Below are 14,352 nucleotides of genomic sequence, written 5' to 3'. Positions count from 1 at the left end.
AAATGACTTTTGGGTATTGGTCTTGATCTTTATACTGTGACCACCCTAAACTCACTTATTAGCACCAGGACTTTTCTGTTTGTTTTTAAAATAGATTCCTTAGTACTATCTATATAAACAATCATATAATCTGTAAATAAAGACAATTAAAAAAAATTTTCTTTCTTGCCAATCTGTATGACTTTATTTCCTTTTCTTGCCGTACTGCAGTGACTAGAACTTCTAGTATTAAGTTGAATATGAGTAGTGAGAGCAAACATCTTGCCTTGTTCCTAAAGTTAGGGAGAAAACATTCAGTTTTTCACTATGTAGTTTAATGTATAGGTTTTCGGTAGCTGCTCTTATCAAGCTGAAGTAATTCCCTTCTATTTTTAATTGAGAGTTTTTGATCAGGAATGAGGGGTGAATTTTTTCAAACTCTTTGTCTATTGATATGATCATATGATTTTCTTCTTTAGTTTGTTGGTATGGTATATTACATTGATTGGTTTTAAGGTTGAACTAGCCATATATTAATATAACTGAAATAAATCCCACTGGTCATGGTGTGTAATTCCTTTTTAGGCATTGTTGGATACATACAAACTAGGACTTTTTACCCCATGCCCTGTGGTATTTCCCCTCCACCACAGTTACTTTTCACAATTTTCATTTTAGCTGAAATCCTACAAAAGACTTTTCTTTTTTTGAGACAGTCTCTCTCTGTTACCTGGACTAGAGTGCCGTGGCATCAGCCTCACTCACAGCAACCTCAAACTCCTGGGCTCAAGCAATCCTACTGCCTCAGCCTCCCAAGTAGCTGGGACTACAGGTATGCGCCACCATGCCCGGCTAATTTTTTCTATGTATATATTAGTTGGCCAATTAATTTCTTTCTATTTATAGTAGAGACAGGGTCTCGCTCTTGCTCAGGCTGGTTTCGAACTCCTGACCTAGAGCAATCTGCCCGCCTCGGCCTCCCAGAGTGCTAGGATTACAGGTGTGAGTCACCTAGCCCCACCTCTTTCTATTTTTTTAGTAAAGACAGGGTCTTGCTCTTGCTCAAGCGGGTCTTGAACTCCTGAGCTCAAACAATCCTCCCACCTCGGCTTCCCAGAGTGCTAGGGTTACAGGCGGTAAGCCACCACACCCGGCCAAAAGACCTTTCTAGTTCTTTTTTTCCTGAAATATGTTATAGTTCCCCATAGTGGCTGTTTTCTCTTGCTACAACAAGCTAATCAACCTAACTTTGTTTGATTACAGGTGTCTTCCTGGTGGTCTTTGGCTGGCAGGTTTTATCGCAGAACTTTTGGATTCCCACGTAGATGCGTGCAGATCCATAGGGTTCCAAGATAGGAATTTTAGAAATAGTGTACTGATGGCAAGATTACTATTTTACCAGATTGTTTATGAATATAAGAGGCTGTTATTTCTACTGCAAATTTCCAAAATAAACACAAAATAACTCCAGAGATTAGAAAAATTTTATTCAACATCTCAAACTGGATTATATATTACAAATTCTGATCAAAATAATAACAGTGAAGATATTTTCAGTAGTACCACAAACTATCTGTACCTGAAGATAAAACCAAATAGTAAGCTGGTAAGCACACATTAAATCTACTTATGTTTAAAATATCACTTTGTTTAGAAAATCCATATACATATTTTATAGTTATGAAGTGGAAGGGATACACAAATAGCTACATATGACTACATACTAACAAACACATGAATTATTCTCCATGCTTTGAACGAATCATTAGAAGGCTGTAAATCCTGTAATTTTTTTTAAAGGTCCATGAGACAATATCTCATTTTGTACAACAAAATACAGTACTTTTAACTATCCTCATACTCTCTTTCAACCCTACTGTGAGAGGTGCTTCTAAGTATATAGCAGCTTGGCTGGCTAATGGGTCCCTATATAATCTCTGTATTAGGTTGGGTTAGGAGTGATGCCAGAAGGGTCATTCCAGACTAATAAGTAGTGCTGAGAGTATAGAAGCAGATATTTATCATTAGAAAATTTATACTTGTCTATGTTAAACACTGGACTGGTATAAAAGGTATCACCATAGAATTGGTCTGTTTGACATATAAACTATAATTAGGATTTCATTTTGATGTGGAACAGCTTAAAATGGCATAACACACCCTCCTTACTCTTGCCTAGTTGAGACAGAAACACAAATTTGGGGGAAGAAAGTAGAAATGAGTATTTTCAATTCTCCTTTGTTAATACGGACACAGATAATCATCAATATAGGACAATTAAATGAAGCTAAGTATTCCAAGTTATTTTCCTCTTCAAATCATGGCTTATTCTAATTTCACTAATAGGGAGCTGAGGGTTTCCTCTAGGAAAAGCAACAATATTGGAAAAGAAGTCCAAGATAGAGCTGGCACCACGTCTAGAGAAGTACAGCGAGTGAACTGCTTGGGATCAAGGAACTAGGTAGCATATGGGATGATATAAGGAGACCCCAGGAGATAACAGCTTGACGGACAAAATGACAGCACAAGTTCTATTTAGAGAAAGGGGCAACCCGTAATGTCTCTGAGTTCACAAACTGTACAATTTGACTTTTAATGACTTGAAAGAACAAAACTTATTTTTCTTAAGCATGTTCAGTATGTAACCTTGTGAGTAAGGCAGTGTGTCCTGATCCACAGTTTCTACGATCCCATTTGAAGAATAATTAGAGAAGAAACACGAAGCTAGGAAACGGTACATTTCTTGAGTACTTAATCTTCAGCCAGAAGAACTTTATATTTCATTTAATCTTCCTAAAACCCTTAGAAGTATGCACCATTTCCCCAATTCACTAATGTGGAAATTGAGGCTAAGAGGCCCCCTACCATAAAGCCCACATGGTGAAGCCAGAATTCATATTCAGATCTTACTCAAAAACTATGGTCTTTTTATGCCAACATGTTGCCTATGTAAGTGAAATGTTAGAGGTGATCTCACCCAGGTCTTAATGATAGAGGAAGATCAGGAAGAAAGAGAAGTGTCCACTTCTTCAGAGAAATCCCTTTGACTGTTTAGTGACTGGAATTTCTCCAGGTCTTACAGCTGTTACAACTGATGATTATGTGTTAGAAGGTGAGAATATGGCACTTTCCTTAAATAGGCTTTGAAGGGAGATTTTCCCTAGGGTTTTATAACATTTAGAATAAAAGAATTGTTCATTTTCCAGAATATGAAAGTAGCGGAAGGCTTAGAAAAATCTCTAGCCATAGGCTTGTGGTATTTGGTGAGATTTTAAACTAAAGTGTAAGAACTTGTTCCAAGTGTGTTTTCCAGATTTAGCTCTGATATCCAATTTATAAATCCCTGCCTGTATAACATCCTTCTTATCATATATGCCTTTTTTAAAAATATATACAGAGTCTCGCTCTGTCACCCTGGCTAGAGTACAATGGCGTGATCATAGCTCACTGCAACCTCAAACTCCTGGGCTCAAGCCATCCCCCTGCCTCAGTCTCATGAGTAGCTGGGACTACAGGCACATGCCACCATGCCTGGCTAATTTTTATATTTTTTGTAGAGTCAGGGTCTTGCTCTTGCTCAGGCTGGTCTTTAACCTCTGACCTCAAGCGATCCTCCTGCCTCAGCCTCCCAGAGTGCTAGGATTACAGGTGTGAGCCACCACACCTACCCCCCTATATGCCACTTGACAGCTGTATAAGAATAGACACAATGGTTTGGGGTCACAAATTTAAAAATGAATGAGTACAATCTATTCTTAACTACTTGTATCTATAAGAAAGTATCTATTTAAATAATTAAAAGCAGTCTAAATCCTTGAAACTAGATACTCCAGTCTCCTTTCCTGTCAAGCAGATAAAAAAAAAATCCTTAAAACTACAAAGTGCTTCAGTTACATCTATTGTTCTCTGTGGTGAAATAGGCCACCGGTAAAGAACCTTCAGGAAGAAAAGGGCTTCAGACAGAAAGACTTTCATGAAAGTTACTTTAGGGGGAGGATCTCTTCAGAAACCGGCATTTAACAGACTGGTACTGATGTTCCCTTGGGAAATAGACAGGTAAGGTAGCAATGGAGATGCATCTCGAGCTTAGGAGAATCAGGTATCAAAGGTTGATATCTCCAGATATGAACTGTCTTATTTTTTAGAGATAAGGCAATTTTCAGATAACAGTATGAAGGCAACCTAAGAATTCTGGACAAGAAGGAAACACTTTTTCTTGACCTCTTTGTCACCTCAGGTTCTCAAATGGAACAAAAAGAAATCAAGTGGGGAATGGGAGATATAACATAAAACTTAGTCTCACTTAGGCACTGGATAACTTCTCTGTCAAGCATATCAAGCAGAGTTAAAGATGCTTTGCCATATTGCAAAACAGACAATGGACTAGAAGTCATGGCACTCTTGGTTGATAGTCTCAGCTGTTTCTTGCTCAGATCACTCCTTTTGTGGATTATTTATTTAATTATAAAATACGAGGGTTAACTCTTATAAAATAAGATGCTTATAAAGTAATAACTCATAAAATAAGGGTCATAAGAATTAACTCTTATAAAATAATAACTCTTATAAAATAAGAGGGTGAACTCCAGAGGTTATGACCTCTTCTAGCTTTTAAGATTCAAAAGCAGGATGATTTTCACCCAAGTTTTAATTTGTTTTAGGGGAATTCTGGCAAACATTTTGCCACCTAATGGTCACATTTCAGGGTTTGTAGCTAGGCAGTTAATGGAACCTGCTCTCCCACTGCCCAGCTGTTCTTAGGGATGCTCAATTTGGGGGACTGTGGTTTTATTTCAGGGGCTATAAGTCAGTAGCTGTAGCAGAGGAGAGAAGGACAAATGCTCCCTGTTTAGAGGACTGAGTAGCTACCTGCTTGTCAAATGAGAGGGATCTAACCTCTCAGGATCTCTCTGGAGACATTTATGGGTATCTAACTACCAACAAGTTAATATAAGAAGTCTTCTCCAGGTAAGCCAGGCAAACTGGACCTGCAAGTGGTCCAATTAGGAGACTGACTGTTAGAATCCTCAGGTGAGGAAAGAAAAGTGATTTGATAAGGTATTGATGGTGGAGACACTAACCTTAGGTCTCAGCAGAGCACAAGTGTTAAAAAAGCACAAGATGAAGTATGGATGAATTAGTATCAGAAGCAAGCCTGGCCTTCACATTCTGGGGAAAGGTTTTCACTCCCCCAAGTTAGGGTGAAACTTGAGAGCTGAAGCCTGTGAAACCAGAAGAAAGATAAGAAAAGCATTTCACCAGCCAGTGGTCTATGTAGGGAAGGATGTAGAATCCCTCTGTCACTAGGGCCAAGATATCTTATATTTCAGATATTCCAAGATTTTGTATTTCAGGGACAGATAAAAGAAAAACAACCTGAACAGGAGTGGGGAGGATCTACTGGCAAACAGTGGGAGTCTCAATTTGAAATGGGCAGAAATATGGAGTATATGCACTTCTAGATGCTGACACAAGCAAATGGTCCTCATCAAGTGGGGTGGATTATTACCTTTTATATTGTTTTTTTTTTTTTTTTTTTTTTTTGAGACAGAGTCTCACTTTGTTACTCAGGCTAGAGTGAGTGCCGTGGCATCAGCCTAGCTCACAGTAACCTCAAACTCCTGGGCTCAAGCGATTCTGCTGCCTCAGCCTCCCGAGTAGCTGGGACTACAGGCATGCACCACCATGCCCGGCTAATTTTTTCTATATATATATTAGTTGGCCAATTAATTTCTTTCTGTTTATAGTAGAGATGGGGTCTCGCTCTTGCTCAGGCTGGTTTCGAACTCCTGACCTTGAGCAATCCGCCCGCCTCGGCCTCCCAGAGAGCTAGGATTACAGGCGCGAGCCACCGCGCCCGGCCCCTTTTATATTGTTTTTGAGCATGAAAAATGAAATTAGGGAAAGCTATTTAGAATTTTGGAATGTATTCTATGGACTGATTTTTCAGCAAAAAGAAAGCTGATTAGGGATGACCTGTTATTTTGGGACAAGTTTACTGATAATCTATAAAGGTCCTAGAACTCCTGCTGACATTATTTAAGAGAAGACCCAATGATTTTTCATTGAGAATGCATCCTAAGAGAGGAAGACTATTGGCTATCATTTATTAAAGGGACAAGTTTACTGATAATCTATAAAGGTCCTAGAAAGCCTGCTAACATTACTTAAGAAAAGACTCAGTGATTTTTGCATTGAGACTGCATCCTAAGAGAGGAAGGCTGTTGGTTATCATTTATTAAAGAAAGTTTTAGTGTTTTTAAAATTTGGAATGGGGTAGTTTTAGATTACTTTCTCTAACTTTTTATCCCAGGAAACTGTCAGCCCATTCCTTTAGACATTCTGGTTTCCATTTTTGAGACTCTTATTATTCTCTGGTTTTAGAGGAAAATCTGCATCTGCCAAGCTGGTCCAGAAAGTAGTCCTAAATAGCACAGATAGGACATAAGACTCAGCTTCCTTTCCCAGACAAAGAAAAAGGTGGTAGCACTTAGTGTGCCTACATTTCTCTTTACCTTTCACTTTGAATATATCATTCAAGTGAGGAGTGATAACAAGGGGGCGACAGAGCCATCCCAGCCCATTCAGAGCTATATCTTGAGGAGGAAAAAAGAAACTGGAGGGTTCTAGAATGAGTGGTACTTGATAAAGTAGGGAAGTCTGAGTTTTTACTTCATTAATATTCAACAGATTGAACAACTATGGATGGATACAAACTTACAAACACTATAATCTGAGGTGGGGAATAGTTGCCAAATTCACCATTTAACTTCCATTTTGGAGACCTGATGTACTATTGGAGAAGGAACAGGTAGGTTTACATGCCATTTAAATTGTACATAGGCCATAAATTAAAGACATAGAACTGTAATTGATGAATGACTACAATAAAGAGTACATTTAGAAAAATTAGAGGTATCTCTATTAACATTTTAGTGTTAATATTAAGAGTATAAGAATTATAAATTCAGAAAATATAAAATGTCCGTGAATAGCTCATATTTTTACCTAACAGAGTGACTGAGAATAAAATAATAAAATTCGGTTTTGTGAAATCACGACTTTTTCAAAACCATGTGTCTCACTTGAATGATTTGTCAACAAAATACCATCAGAGGTCAGTGAAAATTCTCTCACAACGGCTGGAAATTTAAGCATCACACAAGCATAAGCTTTCTTCTCACTTCAAATGTGAAAATAGTAAGTGTATGGAAATGTACTTATCTTGATAAGGCTAGAAATAAGTTCTCACCTTCCCTTATAGAATAATAACTTGCCCTCTAAATCAATTCCACATCAGATTGCTTGCAAAATGAATCTGCTACCATCTATTCTTGATACCACTTAAACTCTGACCACTTGAATATTAACTCAGACTCTACACTCTTAAAATTAGCACTAATAAACCAGCTTAAATGCAAAGAACAGGTATGGGTTACTCTTTTTAACTTCCTTAGCTTTGCTTGGTGAACTCATCTTCTAGTCCAAACATTACTTAACATTTTTAAAACCCTTACAGAACATATCATGTTCTATCTGAGCTCTTTAAAGGGGGGGGGATGTTTCCCTCAAAGGAAAACTGAGGTGTTTACCAAAATGAGGGGAAAAAGAGGCAGGCATTTGTCTAATTCATCTCTGTTTCTCCACTGTAATGTAGCATTGTACTTGGCACATGAAAATTCCTCAAAAAATACTGAATGAAAGAATTAAATCAGATGGCTGTGGAGTTAGGACTCTTTGTGTTTTCAAGCTTGTCCTTTTTTTCCTTTGGCTCCTGCTTACGTCTGACAAATAGACGTGTCTTTTTAAACAGTTATCTACCTTTTTTCCAGAAGGGAAATTCTCCCATTTCAACCTAGTATCTCAGTATAACTGGATAACCTCATCCCACTCAGAAATAGGCCAGATTCCATTGGGCTGCACATTGGGCGGAGAGTGCTTCCAGTCCCACGTCTTTACAGGAATCTTCCAGGTCTTCCCGTAGTTGGCTTCAATGTATTCGATAGTTTCACAGGGCACATGGACCTTCATGTCTACAAACTCAGTCCAGCACAGTGTAAACTTGGGGAACAGGTATCTGCAGCAAAACAGAAGCAATGTGAAGAGGGGTTAGGTTTCAACAGTGGAAGGTCTAGATAAAGAACCCAGCTGCCAGTGCATTCTTGACTGAATGACAGCCCTCGCCCACTGAAAAGCTTTGGGAATAGAGTGGACATTTTATTGTGTTTGACTGTCTATAATCCCTTTCCTCTTCTAATGTCAACAGCAACTTAATTTTCCTTTCCTGTTCCAAGTCCATATGGTTGAGGAGAGGCTGACCCCAACTCGAAGCTCTAGAGATGGGTAAAAAAGACGCAGGCCTGGCCAGTAAGTTATAGTGATTGGTTCAGGGATAGAAACATACCCGAGTTAAGCAAATCAAAGTTAGCCTTGGATTTGTGTTGGAACTATTGGAAGAAGAGGTGTCAAAGCAAAAAGTTGCCAAAAGATGGAGGGAAATGATATTTCTTTTCTTTTACAACCTGGATTTCCCAAGGATAGATAGTAAACATGACTCCAAGATGCATTTCCAGACTTCTCCATTGGTTCCATACCTTACATGATCTTACCTGTAGTTTCTGCCTTTCATCTCAAATCCTAAAAAAACATATTTAAACCAGCCCAAGGAATGTTAGTTACAATGAATTTAACTATATCTAATGCAGAATTACATCAATTAGTAGGTAAGTTTCAGAAACAGAAATTAAACCAAAACATGTTTCTTAAAGGTACTTTGGATAAAGTAAACTAGATTCTCTATATTATAAAGGAAAGCTAAAACTAGCAACTCTGTTCAATTTATTTTAAGTTTATATTATAGCCCTATATTCTGCCTTGTTTTTTTCTGAGAAATGTTTCTTCTCTTCTCAACATGAGAAGAATTTTCAGTAATGAGATTTGACTTGCAACAGCAGAGATCACAGGAGTTTAAAATATTGGAGGATTAAAGAAAGGACAGGGAAAAAGCCTCATTTCAAAATGGAATCATACTGTAGAAATGAGATTTAACTGGGATGTTCTCCAAAGAAAGGTCAGTCATCATATATTCTGCTTTTGGATATCATGTTTTACCACCAAATGAGAAGGCAAGGCTGAACAAATTCTGAAGAAAGCAACAAGTCCCTTCTACCCAAACCCAGTTAATGGACAATCCCAGCTGGCTTCTGTGAAAAGGCAGCCACAGCAAATCTCATAGCTGAGAAAGAAATAAGATACAGCTTAGCCCCACCATCTGCTGGTCCCAATTTTACTCTGCACACTCATATTCATGGAATTGCTTATTTTGTCATCAGACATTTCCATCCATCACCAGCCTCCACCCTCCCTAATCAGATGCTGGTCAGCAGAATGTCCACCTGTCTCATTCTATCAAGTTGACACACTAAAGTTGAACTGAGGCAGAAATCATGGTCTATCTGGTAACATAGGCCAGGAAACAGCTCTCTCTTAAATGTTAGTTAGCTTCTACAGTCTCATCAAAGAGCTAAACAAGAGAAATATAATAGATCTAGGATAGACAGGGTATTAGAGAATACTACAAATTTTTATAAAAGCAATGTTTTCAACAATGAAGGATTTATGAACAAAACAAAAACATTTTAAAAAAATGATGTGACAATAACTCAAAGAGGATTTAACTCAATTTTAGTACCTAAACAGAAACCCCTCAATATTTCTAAACCTAAACTTTTGTGATTTTCTTTTCCCCAATTATTTTTCAATCCATTCAGCAAAAGAAAATCCCAGCTTCCTAGGAGAAAAGGAAAGATAAACAAACCATAAAATGTGAAAACTGATTGTAAAATTGGATTGTGGAGAGCAAGTGGGGGAAGCGTGGGGGACAGTAACAGAACAGCACATGCCATGCACCTGTCTAGGCTACCAGTGAATAATGACTAAGACTAAAATACCCCATGGGTCTGCAATGTTACCTTGGCTTTTAAGCTCAGATTAAGTCCAGCCTAGCAGTTTTTACTTTAAGGCCCTGGGATGGGATCCAAAATGTAAACAGATTTAAATTTGGACTAAGGCAACCTTAAATCAAAATATACATTTAAGGAATGTTATTATCATAAAAAATCCTTTCACCTATTTTCTATTTCATATCACTTTTACTTCATTTTATTTTTACATAAAACAGTCATTAGAATTAAGAATTAGTTGGAGTAAGACCATTTTTTCCCTCACAAATGTCCTTAAAATCTATAAAACTATCTGTTAGTGGTTGGATACAAAGTAATTTCATCAGTTAATTACAATCAGCTTAAGTACAACCTATGAAAATAACTGCTAAGTGAAAAGGAAGTTCTTCCATCATCCTAGAAGAATGCTATTTTTATTATTACTAGTTAGCTTGGCTTAGTGAGATAGAGACATCATCAACTACAACTGAACCTGACCTTTTAAAAATAAGTTTTTTGTTAAATTCTAGAGCTGGAGCAGCAGAACCACTTTTTCACAAGAATTTCCTGCAAAACAACATTTTATTCTCATTACCAATTTTGTCTCTTCTTTTAGCTCTTAATTTCTTTTTCTCCTGTTATTCCAGTGCCTAAGCCCTCTAGCACTGTGGTCCCTAACCCCTAGGCCTTAGACCAGTACCAGTCTGTGGCCTATTAGGAACCAGGCCACACAGCAGGAGGTAAGTGGTTATGAGCAAGCGAAATTTCATATGTATTTACAGCCGCTCCCCATAGCTCATGTCACTGCCTAAGCTATGCCTCCTGTCAGATCAGCGGGGGCATTAGATTCTCACAGGAGCTTGAACCCTACTGTAAAATGCACACATGGAGGATCTAGGTTGCATACTCCTTATAAGAATCTAATGCCTGATGATATGAGGTGGAGTTGAGGCAGTGATGATAAGTGCTGAGGAGCAGCTGCAAATACAGATTATCATTAACAGAGAGGTATGACTGCACAGAGACCATAATAAATCAATTGCTTGTGGACTCATATCAAAACCCTATTGGTGAGTGGCAAATGACAATGTAATAATAATAGAAATAAAGTGCACAATAAATGTAATGTGCTTGAATTATACCAAAACCATTCTCCCTACCCCCATCCATAGAAAAATTGTCTTTCATGAAACTGGTCTCTTTAACCACATCAGCTGATTCAGATGGGAAGGAAAGAAACAACCTGAAGAAACCTGAGCAGCATCTGTAGGAACTGTAAAGTTGAAGAATAAAAACTTCACACCTTGGAAGCACAGTTATTATATTCATCACTTTTTATTACTGGTGCTTTGGACTCTGGAGAAAAAAAGTAGATATAAAAAATCCAGATAATATTTTAGAATGAATTTGGATTTTAGGTAAAGGAATGGCTTCAGGTAAAGGAGAGAAAGACTGAGAACTAAAAATGGAATGAGTATCATGAGACTTGGGAAGAAAATGCTTGCCCAGAGAATAACTAATTCAAATTACTAATGTGTTGAAAGTGCTATGCTTTGTGCCACTGCAGCACAGTAGTAATAATAACAGTAATAATAATAATACAGCAATGACAGTAGCAGCAGTAGCTAAAAGTTACACAGTACTTATAATGTGGCAGGTAGTGTTCTAAATGAATTACATGTACTCACTTATTAACTCTTAGAAGAAAGCCATTTAGGCTTAAGAATCAAACAAATTTGGGGATAAATCTTGGCTCTGCCATTAATGGTTAATGACCTTGAGTAAGTTATTTCACTTCTGTGAGCTTTAGTTTCCTCATATCTAACTGGAGGTAAGAATACCTCCAGGGATAATATGAGGATTATCTTAAGTTTATATACATAAATTACCTAATATAGTGCCTCTTATCTAGCAGATACCCTGGTAGCTATATCTTTATTATTGCTATTAATATAATTATTATATCTTAGGACCAAAGACATTATTCTGTAAACATGCAGAGTAGTTTAGAAAGAGGAAAATGTTTTTTCTTCCTGAGTTCCTTAGCAGCCTTTTAAAAAATGGTAAGCATTCTATAAACTTTTCTCAGAATTGACTATGGATGAATTAAAACATAGAGTATTATAAAGATAAAAAGACACTTAGAGATAGTAAGGAGGTATATTACACTAGTTTTAATAGTAACTGTAATGTGATGTTAATTCTATTTGGTATCTGGTATATTCAGTTTGTTACTAATTGCAAGGCACAGTGGCAAATCTTGTTATAGGTAGTGCACATCTTAAAAATAAATACATATTCTCAAACCATGTTGCTGGGATTATAAATTGGGGAACAATCTTTGGAAGGCACTTAAACTGAAATATGCCTATGTTCCCTTGACCTCGAAATTTGGGTCTAACATTTTATCCTACAGATAGTTTTACATGTGTGCACAAAGATTTCTCGACAAAGATAGTCAAGGCAGAATTGAGAGTCACAGTAAAATATTGGAAACAACCTAAATATTTATCAACAGGGAATTGTTTGAATAAATTACGGTACTGCCATATAATGAAATAAAGGCAGTACTTCTACATATACTGATTTGGAACATTTTCTGAGATATGTAGATATGTGAAGAAAACAAAATAAAGAACAGTGTAAAATATACTACTATTTGTGTAAGGGGAGAAAGATAAGTGTTAACACTACATGTATGCAAGCATGTTTGTCTCTGAAAAGATACATAAAAAACAAGTAAACATGGTTATCTCTGGAAAGGAGAACTAGAAAAAGGAAAACAAGGGGCAGAGGATGAGGAAAGGTCTACTTTTCATACATATTTTCTATATCCTTTGACTATTTTATTATGTAATATATAACCTGTTCAAAAGTAAACATGAAAAATCCATTAAAAAGATCCTTAGACTAGCTTTAAAGGTTTTGGTTTTTTTCCCCCCATGGAATAGTAGTGTTAAAAATACTACATTTCCCTCAAGTAAATAGTGCTGAAAAGAATAAAAATGGCATATGGCTGGGGGAATCTTCCAAAGAAACTACACAGCCATCTCCTGTTCTTTTCTCTGCCTTTTAAGGTCACAGTAACATGATAGAAAATCTGGGACTCACACCATCTGTCCACACAGTTCTATCACTGCTCATTTCTCTTGTTAAATAATCAGAACACTTCACACTTCCCAAACACTGCTACTATAAGGAGCAGTTAAAGCAGAATGAAAGAAGCTTTTTCTATCCAGACATGTAGTAGTTGGAAATGAACAAGTCTTTTGAGGTTTGCGGGTTTCACATTATGTCGGTGAGGGGAAAAATTCAAGCCTTAGAAGGAAATTTAAGATTTTAATACTAGTTCTAGAAATTATCTTTCTTATAAAAAAAGTGACACTGTCATATGAGTTCTCTAAGAATAGATACAGCAGTTTAATACTGAGATAATTAAACAGGTCTCTAAATTTATAAAATTCTCAGAAGAAGAGAAATAGTCTTCCTTCTACTACTACTATGGTAGTATTAATAATAGCAGCTAGTGATTGCTTAGTACTCAGGACATCTTGACAGTCCTCAAAGCCTTTTTTGTGTTAACTCTTTTAATCCTTAAAACCACTCTACATGGCAATTTCTACTATTATTTTTATTTTACAGTTGAGGAAACTTAGGCTCAAAGAGGTTAAATAAGTTGCCCAAGGTAATATTGCTAGTAAACATGGAGCTGGGACTCAAAAGCAAGCCCACTGGCTCCATGCCCATAATTTTTATGTTATACTACCTTATAATTTTTTAAGCCTCTAAATTATATGTTAAATTTGGCATTTATCATATTTTGAATAAACATACTATAAAGGAATAACCTACTCCCATTCTCCCATACTCCCCAAAACACCTACTCCCATTCACCTAGCCTTACTGACAGTGCCAATTATATATTTATTATTTTACTAATTTCTAAGTGTCTTACAATCAGAGATTACTTAAAATAAAAGAGTTTGTTATCATAAAGCAAAATAGTCTTTTTTTTTCAATAAATAAAAGTTTCAAGACTAGGCTCTGAGATCAGTGTCAATTTGGGGATACTTTATGACTGAGAAAAAGGTTTGGATTACTCTCAAACCTCCAATTTCAACCTTATATGGAGATTCTTCCTTCAGGTAAAGATTAAGGGATCCCAGTAGGGTGTGTCAATGCACCCAGGAGAAACCAATCTGAGTTTATAATTCCTCCTCTGTATAAATAGAATACTTTCCTTTGTGCCCAATGGCTCAAATTTATTCACTGATATAAGCCCCAATCTCAGGTGAGGTAAATTTATGCCACTGGCCACATGGCTACTATAATAATGGCAATAAAGATAGTAATCACATTATTCATCATGATATTAAAAATATTAAATAATAACAATGATAACCCCCATTACTGATAACTTGCTAAGCGCTAA

The 14,352-nt window shown here is 36.8% G+C and overlaps 1 protein-coding gene across 3 annotated transcripts in view; it reads right to left on the bottom strand.

Moving 5' to 3' along the window:
* Positions 1 to 2,278: 2,278 nt before the first annotated feature.
* FKTN (fukutin) overlaps positions 2,279 to 14,352 on the bottom strand; it is a 39,587-nt gene continuing 27,513 nt past the window's right edge. For all 3 annotated transcript variants that reach the window (XM_012736815.3, XM_012736817.3, XM_012736818.3), the window contains one exon: positions 2,279 to 8,056. In XM_012736815.3, the coding sequence (XP_012592269.1) occupies positions 7,843 to 8,056 (214 nt within the window). In that variant the 3' untranslated portion in view covers positions 2,279 to 7,842. The remainder of the gene's footprint in view (positions 8,057 to 14,352) is intronic.

The sequence above is a fragment of the Microcebus murinus genome, chromosome 12 (assembly GCF_040939455.1).
Source record: "Microcebus murinus isolate Inina chromosome 12, M.murinus_Inina_mat1.0, whole genome shotgun sequence".
Taxonomy (NCBI): domain Eukaryota; kingdom Metazoa; phylum Chordata; class Mammalia; order Primates; family Cheirogaleidae; genus Microcebus; species Microcebus murinus.
The sequence above is the reverse complement of the archived record's forward strand: the minus strand, read 5'-3'. Positions and strand labels throughout refer to the sequence as shown.